At 40.9% G+C, this 15376-nt stretch overlaps 1 protein-coding gene across 1 annotated transcript in view; it reads right to left on the minus strand.

Annotated features, from left to right (window-relative positions):
• Positions 1 to 14736, minus strand: part of SLC25A24 (solute carrier family 25 member 24) — a gene marked incomplete at both ends in the record, with an annotated part of 33928 nt that extends 19192 nt beyond the window's left edge. The window contains 3 exons of the mRNA XM_084242234.1: positions 1444 to 1531; positions 3718 to 3844; positions 14554 to 14736. Of these exons, the coding sequence (XP_084098360.1) occupies positions 1444 to 1531; positions 3718 to 3844; positions 14554 to 14736 (398 nt within the window). The remainder of the gene's footprint in view (positions 1 to 1443; positions 1532 to 3717; positions 3845 to 14553) is intronic.
• Between the last annotated feature and the right edge of the window lie 640 nt (positions 14737 to 15376).

Below are 15376 nucleotides of genomic sequence, written 5' to 3' on the forward strand. Positions count from 1 at the left end.
ATCAAACACAAAAGTTGGAAGCTAAAATATGGGGTGAAGTAATGAATGCATTTATGATCATTTTTTTTTTCTTGCAATGGCTCAGAAAGGTATTTCTTTTTTTTTTTTTTTTTTAAAGATTTATTTATTTATTTATTTATACAAGCACTGGGTACAGTCAGAAGCGCGGGAGAGTGAGAGAATTCACCAGAGCCAGAGGGGAGAGCAGAGCAGGCAGAAAGACCGAAGTACACTGCTGAAGGGAGCAGAGGGCGGCGCCCAGCTGCCAGGGATCGAACTGGCGCTGCAGAGGCTGCAGGCAGCTTCGCAACCCAGCACTCAACCGCTGCGCCACCGGGGAGGCCCCAGAAAGGTATTTCTTAATGTTCTGTTAATAGCATTTGGATGTGGTGTTGAAATAAACTCAAATCATGCTACTAATTTCCTTCCCCATTTTTCTCTAATGTAAGAAAATTATCAGTGACTGGTAAAAAAAAAATGATGGGGATGAAGGAAAGTAAGACTTAACCTTTTTGCAGGGCACATTTTGATGGGATTTCATTGCATTTGAATTTGTTTCTCCCATGTTATCTTCAGCTTCCTATTTGTCTATTTTTCCTTCCTTTCTCCTCTTTGTTGGACTGTCTGGTTTTCAAGCTTGTTTATTTATTTTCTTATTCCATTTCTTCCCTTTCTGGTTTGGAAGTTAAATACTCAACTTTTATACTTTGAGTGGCTTAACTTAAAATTTTACCATGTATAAATTCTGAACACACAAAAATATGATTTACTGTTGAAAAATTCAACATAAAGCCATTTAGAAGAAATTTTCACTACTGAAGACAAAATAGTCACAAGAATATTAATATAATATGACCACCCTTTTCTGTTTTCTCTGGTCATTAAAAAAAAAAATAGCCCCTATGGTATGTTTGTAAAAAAAAAAAAAAAAAAAAAAAAAAAAAAGAGTCTTCAAGGGCACTTACACTTCAGAGATTATTTCTCTACAGTGTGAGATAAAGCATAAGTCAGTAAAGGTCTGACTTATAAAAGAAAAAATGGAGGCCTCTCTGGTGGTGCAGGGGTTAAAGTCTCAGCACCATCAAGCTATTGCCAGTCACCTGGCATGCGTTTGATCCCAGCCAGGGAGCTGACCCACACGGCACACAGACCTCTCTGGTCTCCCTACTGCTCCCCTCAACAATGCATTTCAGTAAATCCACCTGTTCTGCTCTCCACTCTGTCTCTGGTGAATCCTCTCACCCCCTGCACCTCCGGCCTACAACCCAGTTCCTGTATGCATAAATAAATAAAAATAAATCTTTAAAAAAACAGAAAAGAAAAAGGGAAAAATGATACTGAATGCTTGCCATGAGAAAAGGCAGGGTGTAGGCAATTATATCAGTAATGTAGGATATTAAAATGAAAGTTAAAAAGCAATTTTGAGTAAGGCAAAGGGCTTACCTTTGAAGAATGAACTCTGCTTGCTGTTCAGAGATAGTGAGGCCTAGTAATTGGAGAGACTGGACAATTTCTGAAGCTTCAATTTTTCCTTTAAATTAAAAGAAAATAAAGAGATTCAGAACTATTAAGGACCTTGAAATCATGAATTTCAAATTGCTGACTTTATAAAAGGAAACTCTGAATTGATGAAGGCATAATTATGAATCTAGGTCAGTTGAAGATTTGCTTAAAAACACACAACCAACTCAAAATTTAACAAACACCAACACATTAAACAAGTACACAACATTACCTAATCCATAAATCATAACAGCCTTTATTCCATGAAAAGAAAACCCTGGAAGCCTACAAGATCTTACCAAATAACATTAATAAGGACCAGAACTGAGATTCAAATCAAGATACTCTGACAATGAGGCAAATTCAACTAAACTAGGCTCTATTCATTTTTAAATTAAATATATTAATTTCTACATTTCAGTAAATCAGTAGGCATTTATAATGCATAATGATGTATTGTACTGGATTAAAAGGGTACAGGAAAAATACTAAAGAAGACAGGGTGTGGATTATTCTTTTGAGAAATTTAGTGATAAAAATAAAGAGCAGGAATGGTAGGATGATGGAAGAGAGAACATAATTATTAGAGAAGGTAGCAATGCATTTCCCTGACACAGCAGACACATCAGGATCTAAAGACAAAAGAAAGATTTCATTTAAGAAAAAGACTTAAAAGAAATGACAGCGTTTGGAAACATTTGCTTGAGAAGGAGAATGTGGACAATGTAAGGACAGTTAGAGGCATCCATCTATTTTTGTTAGCAATGAAATTCCTTAATACCACACAGTACCTTTTATAACTACACTCTTAAATAAGACCTACAGTTGATCCTCATTAGACACAATAGTTATATTCTATAAGTTAACGGTGAATAAATTAGCAAAAAATGAATCATTGTTCCTATGGGAAATACAAGGTTAGAGTCCTGTGAGCCTCCAGGTCATACATTTTCATTAACCTATCATTACACCACCTTGTTTCATGTCTGTTTCTGTATAAAGACACTTTAATCTATACAGTTGATACATTAACAGGCATGACCAAGAGCACCGAAGCTCTTGTGTTAACTAAGCCTGAATGAAGCTTAGCTAACACACATTTTTCCCTTAGAAATGTCAGACTGTGGGGTCTCCCTGGTGGCGCAAGGGGTTAAGAGTCAGCACTAAGAAGCTATCAGCAACTACCGCAGCAGGAACTGGCCAGGAAGCTGACCCACAGGGTGCGGCAGACCTCTCCTGTCTCACCCACTGCTCCCCTTAGCAGTGTATTTCAGTAGATCCGCCTGTTCTGATCCACACTCTGCCTCTGGTGAATCCTCTCACCCCACACCTATGGCCTACACCCCAGTTCCTCTACACAAAAATAAATAAATTTGTTTTAAAAATTCAACTTTTAAAAAAAAAATCTATATAAACCCTTAGCCCTCACACCTCAGGCTTTCTCTTAAAAGAAATGCCCAGAGAGATCTCCCAGATTCTTTCTTTGCTCTTCCACTAATCAATAAATGGTGACTCCTTGCCTAGCCTCACTGGTGTCTGTGTGGGTTCCTCTTTTCATTCTTGACCAGTGTATTTCAAGAGCTGCTTCCCAGCTTAGGAGCAGCTCCTCCCTCTGACCCCCATCCCCACCCACCCCTCCTAGTCCCAGCAGGCAAAGCAGTATGCAGTGGCTGGTTTGCTCCCAGCTATGTGCCTATGATATTGGAGGTGGGGATAAGGCTGAGACACGCCAGGCCTATTCCCTAGTCCAATGACATAATTATCATTTAAAAAAAAAAAAAAAAAAGAAGACAGGGCCTCCCCGGTGGCGCAGTGGTTGAGCGCTGGGTTGCGAGGCTGCCCGCTGCCTCTGCGGCGCCGGTTCGATTCCCGGCTGCTCCCCAGCCACCGGAGGAGGGTCCCACACGGTGCGCAGACCTCTCCTGCTGCCTGCTGCTCCCCTCAGCAGTGTACTTCGGTCCTTCTGCCTGCTCTGCTCCCTGCTCTGGCTCTGGTGAATTCTCTCACCCTCCCGCGCTTCTGACTGTACCCAGTGCATGTATAAACAAAACAAATGAACAAACAAACAAATAAATAAATAAAACATGCCTCTATAAAAAGAAAAAAAAATAAAAATAAAAAATAAAATAAAAGACAGACTAAATATGCATTCACTATTGGAAGCATGAAAAATGCTTCTTCAAAGTTGGTGCTATATAGGAAAGAAAAACATACCATCATTATTTTTATCCAAAGTTTTAAATGCCAATTTCATTTTTTTCTCATGGTCTTTAAGGTACTTCATAAACTCTTCAAAATCCAGCTTCCCATCTTTGTTGATATCACCAGTAGTAAAAATTTTCTATAAAAAAAGAAATAACCATGTAAGAAAATAAATTAATAATAAAAAATTTAAATAACAGAGATATTTTATAAAACACTGCATTATTGGTACATAAACTTCAAACAGATTGGCTGTTTTCCTACAAAAAATTAAATACCAATTTTAGATCAAATATATCATTATTCAGTATGGTAAAGATCAGTAATAAGTCACTATTCCCCTGCGAAAAAAAAATTCAGGTCTTCAGTTAAATTTTTCTTAGACAAATGGTGCATTGATTTCTATAAAATATGACTTTTTAATTAATTTATTTATTTATACAAGCACTGGGTACAGTCAGAAGCACGGGAAGGTGAGAGAATTCACTAGAGCCAGAACGGAGAGCAGAACAGACAGACTGACGAAATACACTGCTGAGGGGAGCAGCGGGCAGCAGGAAAGGTCTGCGTGCCATGTGGGACCCTCGCTGGCAGCCAGGGATTGAAACGGCGCTGCAGAGGCTGCGGGCAGCTTCGCAGCCCAGCACTCAACCACTGCACCACCAGGGGAGGCCCCAAAATATGACTTTTTTAACTACTGTAATCACACCCTAAATTTCTTGACATGTATTTTATAAATACAGATAGACGACACTTAACCTAACATAGTATTTAAATGTCTAAAATAGTGTTTTATCCTTTTGACTTTCAAAATGATCCTTTTTTCTAAGATGATGCTCAATTATAAAAAGCTGTCCTATCAAACTATAATTAATAATGGAAGTTATTGTTTTTGAGGGAAAAAAATGAGTTTTGATAGTACATGTAAACTCTCTTCCACTATCACACAAAATATAAACTTTCTGTCTATTAAGACACTGGCAATCACCCACCCAAAGATTATAAACTCTATTGGTTTTTGAGTCATGCTATTCAGGGAAAATTATACCTTCTTATGGCAGGACGTTACAGTAAATCCTCATTTAAGTTGACAGGTTCTTGGAAACAACTTACATATATGGTTGTGTAATAAAACCAGGTACTTAAGTAGAATAAAGTCATTTTGTTCAATATCTGCTGGGATTGTTTTTTCCCCATAAATGTACCAAAACAACCTTGAATGGAAACAAGGTATTGGAGGAGCTGCTCTCTGAGTCCAAGTCCTGGGCTGAGAAAAAAGGTCTGAACCTCATGAGCTGCAACAAAAACCTAAGGGAAATTTATGGTTTAAGTGCATGATTCGAGAAGAATCACTGAAACTCAATCTCAAGAAATTAGAAATAAAAACCAAAAGAAAGCTGAAGGAAAGAAAGCAAAGCTAGTAACAAGAAAAGAGATCTATTGTTGAGAGAATCAAAAAAAGCAAAAGGTGACCTTTCAAACCAATAAAATTGACAGACCCCTGAAATAGTAAATAATCACTCAGAAAGTAAAGATGAAGCCCACGAGACACCATAGACATTAAATATATTATGAATCAGAAAAAATTGATGAATCAAGATAAAACAGACAAGAGTCTAAAAGAAATAACTTACTAAAAATTTCATGTCACTAGACAAGCTAGGTAGTCCTATCAGTATTGAATAAACTTAATTTGTAATTTTAAAACATTCCCAAGAGAGAAAATTACAAGCAATATCATCAGTGAAAACACATGCAAAATTCTTAAATAACATGTTAGCAAATCTAATCTAGCAATATATTAAGAAGGATAGTGTGTGTAGGTATATAAAATAAATAATATAAATGTATTCCAGTAATGCCGGGTTCATTTTTTCAAAATCTTATTGAATATACATTAACAAAATAAAAGGGAAAAGTGGTATTCTCTTACATGCAACATAGCCTAATTAAAATACCATGAATTATTACTTACATTTTTAAAATCAAATATATTTTCATTGTCACTGGAAATAATTATTGCTAATTACTTTTACAAATTAATAATTTACAACTGTAAATTACTTCCAGTGTATTCAACATTGGTACCAATGTGCATAATCCATAAGGAAATGTCACAGCATTCCAAGGCCCCATCAGTATACTGAAATTTCATCTCAAAGACTTGTATTTTGTTTAAAAATAGATGTTCCATATGATCCAGCAATTCCATTCCTAGGTATCTACCCAAATAATACAAAAATAGTAATTGAAAGGTTACATGCAATCCTATGTCAACTGCAGCACTATTTATAACAGTCAAGCTATGCAAACAATCCAAGTGCCCAAGGACAGATGAGTAAAGAAGACATGGTCCATATACACAATGGAATACTACTCAGCTATGAACAAGAAAATGAAACCTTGCTATTTGTGACAACTGGGTAGAGCTGGAAGGGACCATGTTGAGGACGTGGCCGAACTGGGAGGACATAGAATTCCAATTGTTCTTCTACGTCAATGGGTAATATACCTCAGTTCCTAACCCACTGCAAGAAACTCAATAGGAGCCCACTCTTGCTTTTTTTTCCCCCAGAATCTTCCAGAAGATCTCTGCACAGGATTCCAAAGGTAAATTACTTTTTAAAGAAAAGTGGACAGAGGAGCATTAGGACAGATTCTGTGTGGTCAAAATAACTGGTGGTAGAGGTCCAACAGGTTTTAAAAGTTGCTCGGTCAGGTTTTCTAAGAATTCTTATACACGGTTGATGCAATTCAGAAAAACTGAGAAGCTTAGAAAGATCTGCCCACCTGGGTTACTACAAATGCCAGGGCCCCAGCTGTAGCTTTACAAATGTCGGCATCACACTGGGGGGACAGTCTCAAATGAGTAGGAGTTAAGTCTGCTGGGGCTCCAGAGAGGGCCAGGATATGTTGATAATGCCAATGGCTTCTCACCCTAATATCTAGAACCAGTGTGGACTCTGGCTTCCCTGAATGTTACCTATGGTGCCTCATCCTGTGCCATTAGAAATATGGAGGTGCAATTTCACAGTGAAAGTTCCACTTTTATATCATTTATTTTACTAAATATGGAGTGCTCTTTTAAAAGTTAAATATTGATGTTCATGTGGATCAACAAGACTTCTCATTCACTGCTGGTGGGAATGCGAAATGGCATAGTCACTTTGGAAGATAACTTTGGCAGCTTCTTACAAACTAAACAGACTCGTATTATATCATCTAGCAATCATGTACCCAGCCATTTATCCGAAGGAGCTGAAAACAAGTCCACAGAAAAACCTGCATGTGGGTGTTATAACATCTTTAGTCATAATTGCCAAAACATGAAAGCAACCCAAGATGTCACTCAGAAGGTGAGTGAATAAACTGGGGCACACCCAAATATTATTCAGCACTAAAAACATGCTATCAAGCCATGAAAAGACATGGATGAAACTCAAATGCATATTACTAAGTGTAAGAATCCAATCTGAAAAGACCACACACTGTGTGACTCCAGCTATATGGCATTCTATGGAAAATCTATGGAGACAATACACAGGTCGTGGTTGCCAGGGGGTTGGAGGGGAAGGTGGAAGGGTGAACAAGCAGAGCAGAGAGGACTTTCCCGGGCAGTGAGAAAACTCTGTATGCTACAAAGATGTACCTATACATTTGTTCAAACTCACAGACAGACAACATCAGGGGTATGTCCTATATAACTATGGACGCTGGGTGATTGTGCTGTGTAGGTTCGTCACTCTGCTGCCAGGATTGATATTGGGAGGCTATGTATGTGTGGAGGCAAAGAGGACAGGGAAAATCTGTGTACCTTCCTCTTAATTTTGCTGTGAATCTAAAATTGCTCTAAAATATTCTTTCCTGAAAATTCATAAAGGAAATGTAATCTAGTCATTGGCTAGTCGATCCTTGCTCTATTCACATAAGATGTCAAGTAATGACAACATAAAGAAAACCATCACATGTCCTTGAAATACCCATGGGGTTCCTTTTAGGAGGAGGCTGTACTACGGTTAATTCTGAGTTCTTAGCGTTGACTGCGCAATAAACACCTCCCCCCAGAGCTGTTGGGTGGTGGCAATGTCTAATGCTGTTTCACAAGAGGTCCTGTGGCCCAGTCAAGAAAACTTCTCTAAATGAACACAAAAATACAACTTTCTATACCAGAGAGATTTATCCTTGTTCTATCTAAAGAAGTATGCTTGAGAATTTCAGATATCCTGCCTCTTTCTCAAAATGTTAGCCTCATACATGGAACATGATGGAAAGCTGTCTTTTTATAAAAACTTTCAACTTTCTTATTTCTCAAAGTTGAGATATTTACATACAGTAAAAGGTGCATATTTTAAATGTATAATTCAGTAAGTTTTGACAAATATCTATATCCATGTAAATGCCATCCCAATTAATACAGTGAACATTTTCACCCCTGCCCCCCCAAAAAAGAATGAATTATCCCACAACGGAATTTTTACAATGCACAGGGAATGGTCTCTCCCTGTGTGCTGCAAAGGATACAAATAGCGACCAAAAGTTATAGAAGACAGACAGGGCACAAGTGTCCATAGGGCCAAGTGAAAAAGGCAGAAGTCAGGGCAAAGCTAGTAAGACAGACAGACTGACAGCACTTTACAGATCTAATAGGAGAAAGCAAAACATCCAGTTGATACTCTCATCTACTGAAAAGGCAACTACTTTTGCTGAATTGTTCTTTCTACTTTTTGAAATTACCCTGTTCATTATTTACTTATGATTTATTACCCAACACACAGAGACCTCCTCTAGGGAAAGTTTGGGGGACATAGTTGAAGGGTCCCTGTTGGTCTACTTCACTGCTATATTCTCAGCTCATTGAGTAGTGCCTGGTGGTGCACAGAACATCAACCGAATGAACTTAATATTTGTGTTAAGCTATTGAGTAGCTCTTACCACTCCTAGCTTACTTTTGAGCTTTCCAGTCAGTAAATAGCTCCCCCAAGGCCACAAGTCCAGCAAATAATGAAAACATGTGAACAGTGGCCTGATTCCACAGTACACAATAGCCACTACACATACGTTGCCCTAGTTAACATCATAGAAACGATGGTCCACGTTTCAGATAATGGCCTCAAACTTTCTCAGCAAGTTCGTTCATTGTTTTCATAATTTCTAGCAAATAGAGATATGTCAAGGGACTCCTTGTGAGCCTTATAAACTCACTGGTCAAAAGCAGTAAGATAGTACCCTTACAGAATGATTTCTTGTGAAAGTTTATTTCTAAATTTCTTCATTGGAATATATTAATTCCAACTGGGCTAGCGTAAGATCATACATGTGAGCTAAGCCCTTAAACAGTGAGTAATAACGTACCAAGCAAAAAAAGGGAAATGAAAACAGTGCCAAAGAGAGAAAAATAAAGGGATACCTAGTTGTCGCCCAATCACAGATAAAGAATGTTGGAGTTTAAGAAAAAGTCTAAAAGGGAGACTGCCACCAAGGTGAAGAGAGTGTTTTATTCTTAGAGCATTTTTCCTTTTTCATCCTTCTTTCAGCAATAAAAAAGGAAAAACATCAGATTTTAGAATATGTCAGAGAAAACACCAAAATTACAAATGTTATACATTCTAAAACATTTTATATTCCTAATACCTATAACCTACATTCTATTCTTATATCCAAATATTATCTACTGAAGTGCAGAAGGAACTTAAATAGAAATGTGCTGCCTTCTGAATGCTGAGTTCATTACAAAAGCTTGGAAACGAGAATAGATGAAATCAGATGAAACCGAGCTTTCACTTCAATGTGAATATTTCTGTTTGTCTTTGTCTTAAATCATTATCATGAAACCCTCCCTTAAACCTCACAGTTCTTACTTTGAGATGCTCAATTCAGTAATTTCCCCAAACCCTGACATTACACAAACCCTTGAACTATGCCTTTGAAATTTCCCCCATAAAGATTGACCAAGTATTTCCAAGTATTTGATTGGCTACAGTTCCAATGCCCTCTCTTTCTCCATCTATATCCCACACAGCCACCCAGAGTAATCTTCCAAAATCATTACCAGGACCATACCAGGACCATTACCATACCAGGACCACTGGTATCCCCACAGGATAGATCCTTCTTCCAGGTAGGGGAGACCCTATCCTGCCCTAAAGGTCTCGGCACCACTCTCTGGGGGCTTTTGGAATATCCATAGACTTGAAATGCCCACATAATATAACATCTGACCAGGGTATCTGCTTTATAGTTAGAGGTATATGAGATTCCATGACCAAAGGATCCGCCAGCCATGTCACACAATATGTCATCCAGAAGCAGTTGGCTGAAGTAGCCTATTGAAAATACAGTTGCAGCACCACCTAGAAACAATGTTTGGCAAAGATCAATTGTCACCCTTCAAGATGCTGCACATGCAGCAGGGGATGGGGAAGAGAGGGGTCAGGACAGGGGAGGGAAGAGCATAAGGGACTATGATGATGGTTCACGGGTGATATGGTGGTGGGGACCACTCCTGAGGGGAGACACCTACTACTGTACAAAAATGAACAACTATGTAAAAAAGTTAATTTTTTTAAAGATGCTGTCTATGCACTAAATCAGAGACCTCTGTATGGTTCTGTGCCCCCAATAGAAAGGGGACATGAATCCAGGACCCCAACAACAGCTCCTATAATAGGAGTAGTCCCATTGTTACTCTCAGTCACCCACTGGGGAACTTTCTGAGTCCTACCCACAATTCTGCTGTCAACAGGCTTAGTTTCTGGTCCCCAAACGGGATATACTCCTGTCAGGAAATGCAGGACAGGTTCCACTGCACTACCAGCCACAGCTACCCCCTGGACATTTAGAACACCTTGATCCAGGGACCAACAGACAAGAAAAGAAGCCACGAACTTAGTAGGTATAAATTCACCCTGATCAGCAATGTCAGAGCTGCTTCTACCCCATGCAGACAGAGGGGTGTGCGTGGAAGTCAGGTGGACACCATGGGTGACGCATGACACTCCCTTGCCCAGCTTTAACTGTGAGTGGGCACAGGTGGTAATGCTGACCTGAGAAGTTCAGACCTCTCCAGAATTCGGTTAAAGGTTTGGGTTACACCACTAGGTAAGTGACAAAGACCTGCAGAGATCATAACTGAGTGTGAGTGGAATTTGAAATAGACAGTCAAGAAAGGAAATAAAACCAGTTGTGACCAACCAAGGCAGTGGGGACTGATCTCCCTGAGAAACAGAGGCTGAGAACAATACAGGGAGCACACCCTAAACCTACACAAAAAAGCGGTTCTCTATGCCACAAGGAGTGGTCTGTGCCGCTAGGTCAGATACTAAGAGAACCTATTGTGAGAACAGCTTGAGTGACAGCCCAGCCCTCCACGCCTTTGAACCTTTGGACTTCCTGCAGGATTCACACCCAGTCCAATCCATCCCTGGGCAGCACCAACCAATGATGAGCCACAATTAGGGTCCCAACACTGGGCAGCAGACACAGAACTCCCCTAGCAGTGATTCCCCTTTAGCCTCATTGAGACTTTCTAAGAACAATGACCTGAGGTTCTTCCTAAACCAACCCTTACTTCTTGTACTGTTTCCACAGGGGTCAGCTTGCATCATGGTCTGATACAAGTTAAGTTTTCAACTTACTCCTAGTCTCTATCCCTTACCCTTCACAGATATTTTCCCAGTAAATCTTTTGCACACCCAATCCCATCTTGAATTCCTCCTCTTGAAGGACCAACACCAACTCAGTATCAGGAGTGTCCCAAGATGAGGACTCACTCACTTTCCACCCAGCAGGTCTAGTGCCCAGAGTGGAACATGGGAGGATAATGCCCTGCACAAGATGGGAGCTCCAATGTTGAAGATTTTCAGTGGTGACAGGAAAAAAAAACTGGTGCAGGGGAACATATGGCTAGTGCAATGATTCAGATGTTTGAAAAACATGGAGGAACTGTGGTATGAGAGGAGGCAAAAAAAGATAAAGGTAAAAGGAATAATTCACCAGAAAGATACGAAAATGCTAAATTCGAATACACCAGTAGTAGTCTCAAATATAAGAGAAAACAGAATTATAAAGTTGGACAATCCACAATCAGAGGGAGATTGTGATACTCTTCTTTCAATTTTGATTGTAGTTAATGATATTAATAATCTAAAGGTTAAGAGTTAATTATTAGGGGGCCTCCCCGGTGGCGCAGCGGTTGAGCGCTGGGTTGCGAAGCTGCCCGCGGCCTCTGCGGCGCCGGTTCAATCCCCGGCTGCTCCCCGGCCACCGGAGGAGGGTCCCGCATGGCGCGCAGACCTCTCCTGCCACCCGCTGCTCCCCTCAGCAGTGTACTTCGGTCCTTCTGCCTGCTCTGCTCCCCGCTCTGGCTCTGGTGAATTCTCTCACCCTCCTGCGCTTCTGACTGTACCCAGTGCTTGTATAAATAAATAAATAAATCTTAAAAAAAAATTTTTTAAAAAAAGCAAAAATAAATTCTTTTAAAAAAAGAGTTAATTATTAGGTATCAAGAAATTTTCCTAAATACTTTACATGTATTAGTTGATTTATTCTTCATAATAACCCTGTGACCTATGAGACAGGTACTAGTGTTATGTCTGGCACAGGGGAGGAAACTGAGACTACAGAGATTAAAAAGATTGCCGGAAGTTTACTAGTAAGCAGATCTAAGCTCTAAACACGGTTTGATTTGACTTTTCTTATTTTCTTAAGAGCTTGTCTAGGCATGTAAAAAGATACAAGTGCTGGGAATAGTTAACAGTTTCTGGGAGTGATACTATGTGTATATGGATGTATATATAAGACATTTTTATGTATATATAAAATATAGTGATAAACACCATCCTATGTGTTTACATACACATAATTTTATAGGATTTATTTTACAATTTGTTTTAATAAAATTTTTGGAAAACTAAAGACATTTTTTGTTTGTAATTTTTAGTTCTTCCCTCTTTTTCCTAATCGATCTCTTTTAGAGGTTTATTCTTAGTTTCAAAGAATCTATCTAAAAACATGTAGTATCGGCAAATTTAAACTACACATATAAATAATTTGTGGATCAAGGATAAGATCCTATTGGAGGGCCTCCCCGGTGGCGCAGCGGTTGAGCGCTGGGTTGCGAAGCTGCCCGCGGCCTCTGCAGCGCCGGTTCGATCCCCGGCTGCTCCCCGGCCACCGGAGGAGGGTCCCACATGGCGTGCAGACCTCTCCTGCCGCCCGCTGCTCCCCTCAGCAGTGTACTTCGGTCCTTCTGCCTGCTCTGCTCCCCGCTCTGACTCTGGTGAATTCTCTCACCCTCCCGCGCTTCTGACTGTACCCAGTGCATGTATAAACAAAACAAACAAACAAACAAACAAATAAATAAAACATGCCCCTATATAAAAAAAATTATAAAAATAAAAAAATAAAATAAAATAAAAAAAGATCCTATTGGAAATGAGAGGCTATTTGGAACTAAATAAAAAATCCAAACTTGTGGAATGCAGTTAAGGAACTGATTAAAGGGATATTGTAGCTCCAATTTAATGAAACAAGCTTTCAAGTCAAGAAATTAGAGAGTACGTGAGTAAACCTTTAAAAAAAAAAGGAAATAAAGACACAAAATAATGGAAGAAAATTAAAAACAGACAATCAGCAAAAAGTACCAAAAGTCCTTTCAAAGTATGAACAGTGTTTCAAAGTATGAATAAAACAGACAAACTCTGGGGAAGTCTGGGGGGGGTGGGGAGGTACACATCAGGAATGAAATAAAGAACATAACCATAAGTATATAGCCAAAACTTGCATATAATCGTAAATGAATATTCTGAACCTTGAAAATGAGAGATATCAGTTGGTTTCATGCACCTGTGGAATATAAATAACCATACACAGGCAAACTACAGCAGGACTAAATCTTGGACTTAATGAAAGAACTTAATGGTTACCAGAGGAAACCCGGTAAGGTGGAGGGTCTGAAGGAAGAGGCATCGAGGGACTTGGCGCTGGTGGTTTGGTGGAGGTTAAGGAGAACCAGCACTACGGTAGAGCAAAATTGTAACCCCAGAACCAAAAGTTTTAAAAATTGAAATGTACTAAATCTGACTCAAGAAGAAACAGTGAACTAAAGAGGCCTATAACTACTAAGTACATTGAATAAGTTGCTTAAAATATACTACAAGACAGTTGTTGGCACTTATAATTACCTAATCCCTTCCCCTGTACGGATAGGGAATGCTAAAGTGGCCTCTTACATTTCACTGGAGTTGGAGAGGTTCCAAATATCTCTACCCACTAAGCGGACTGAACTTTAGAGATACAATTAAAATGACTCAGAAGTGCCAGCCCTTCAGCTCAATCTATGCACTTAGGGCATGAAGAATGTCTTCAACAGTGGAACATGGCCTCCCTCCAGCAGGAAGCTGGAGGAAACATCTGATTGCCTTTCAAACAGCAATCAAAACTAGCTGCTCTAACAAAGCAGCTTCGAAGAGTGTCTTTATAAAACTTGGGGCCCGCTGAAGTCAGCTGAAAACTTCAGTGCTTGCAAAGACTGAGCACTAAAAAACTCTCGATTAAATGTCTGCAAAGGCCAAAGGGGAAGATAAAGGATGCCTTCCCTCTAAGGTATTGCAGTAGTTTAATTGCTACAGCGGGTCTGAGTCTTCACAGCACTAACTTTACCTGGAAAAACACCCTTAGCCTTTCAGATCCTGACGCAGTAAGTTATGGGGTAATCGGTTGTGCGACCCATCCCAGAGCTTCCGAACCCATCAGTCCGGCCTTCTTCCTGACAGCCAGGGCAGCGCCCTGGATGCTGGCAGCGCCCCCGAGTCCCTCCTGGCTCACCAGCCGCGCCCAGCAGGCACCCACCTCCTCTGCGTCCTGGCCCAGGGGGATGCCCATGCTCTTGAGCCCCTCCTGCAGCTCCCTGATGTCCACCACGCCGTCTGCATTACGGTCCAGCTTCTGGAAGAGGTTCTCGTAGCGCCTCTGCGGGTCCTCCTCCAGGCAGGCCGCCGCGGGCAGCACGAAGCCCCGCAGCCAGCGCAACATGGTCCCGGAGGCGCGGGGCGCAGAAGCCGCAGCCGAGGCACGTCCCGGAGGCCGAGCTCCGCGGGCCTAGACGGGACGACGCTCGCGGACTGACTGGGTGGGGCCCGCGGCCTTGTGGTGTGTGGGGTGCTGTCTGGGGCGAGGCTTCGCGCTGGAGCGGGGACCCCACCCAAGCCCGGCGGGGCGCGCAGGGAGTGGCCGCTCCCCGCGCAGTTCAGGGAGGAGCCGGGCCGAGCTGGCCTCTCCGGAGGCGCCGAGGGCCGGGCCTGGCGCTGCCTAGGACCGCAGGCAGGAAGGGGAAGGGCTGGGGACTGGGCCTCAGGAGGGGCGGTGGGCCTGGAGAAGGTGGTCTGCTGGGCGCCCAGGCGTGTTGTCAGCGGGAGTTCTGCCTTAACAAGCAAAGGTGTTAAATCTGAAAGCAATTTAAAAAAAAAAAAACAAAGAGGAACACTAAAATTATAACTGTTATATGTCAGTTAAATCCCAATAAAGGTGAGGGAAAAGAAAAGACTCAAGAGTTGTTTGCATAAAAGTTTAATGCCCATCCAGGAGGGCAGTGGTAAAAAAGAGGAGATACTTTTTGCTGCAATTTAGTAGGATGTGCCCATGGCAAGTCATAGGCCTGATCTGCTAAAAACTC

The sequence above is a fragment of the Talpa europaea genome (assembly GCF_964194135.1).
Source record: "Talpa europaea genome assembly, chromosome: 9".
Classification (NCBI taxonomy): Eukaryota; Metazoa; Chordata; class Mammalia; order Eulipotyphla; family Talpidae; genus Talpa; species Talpa europaea.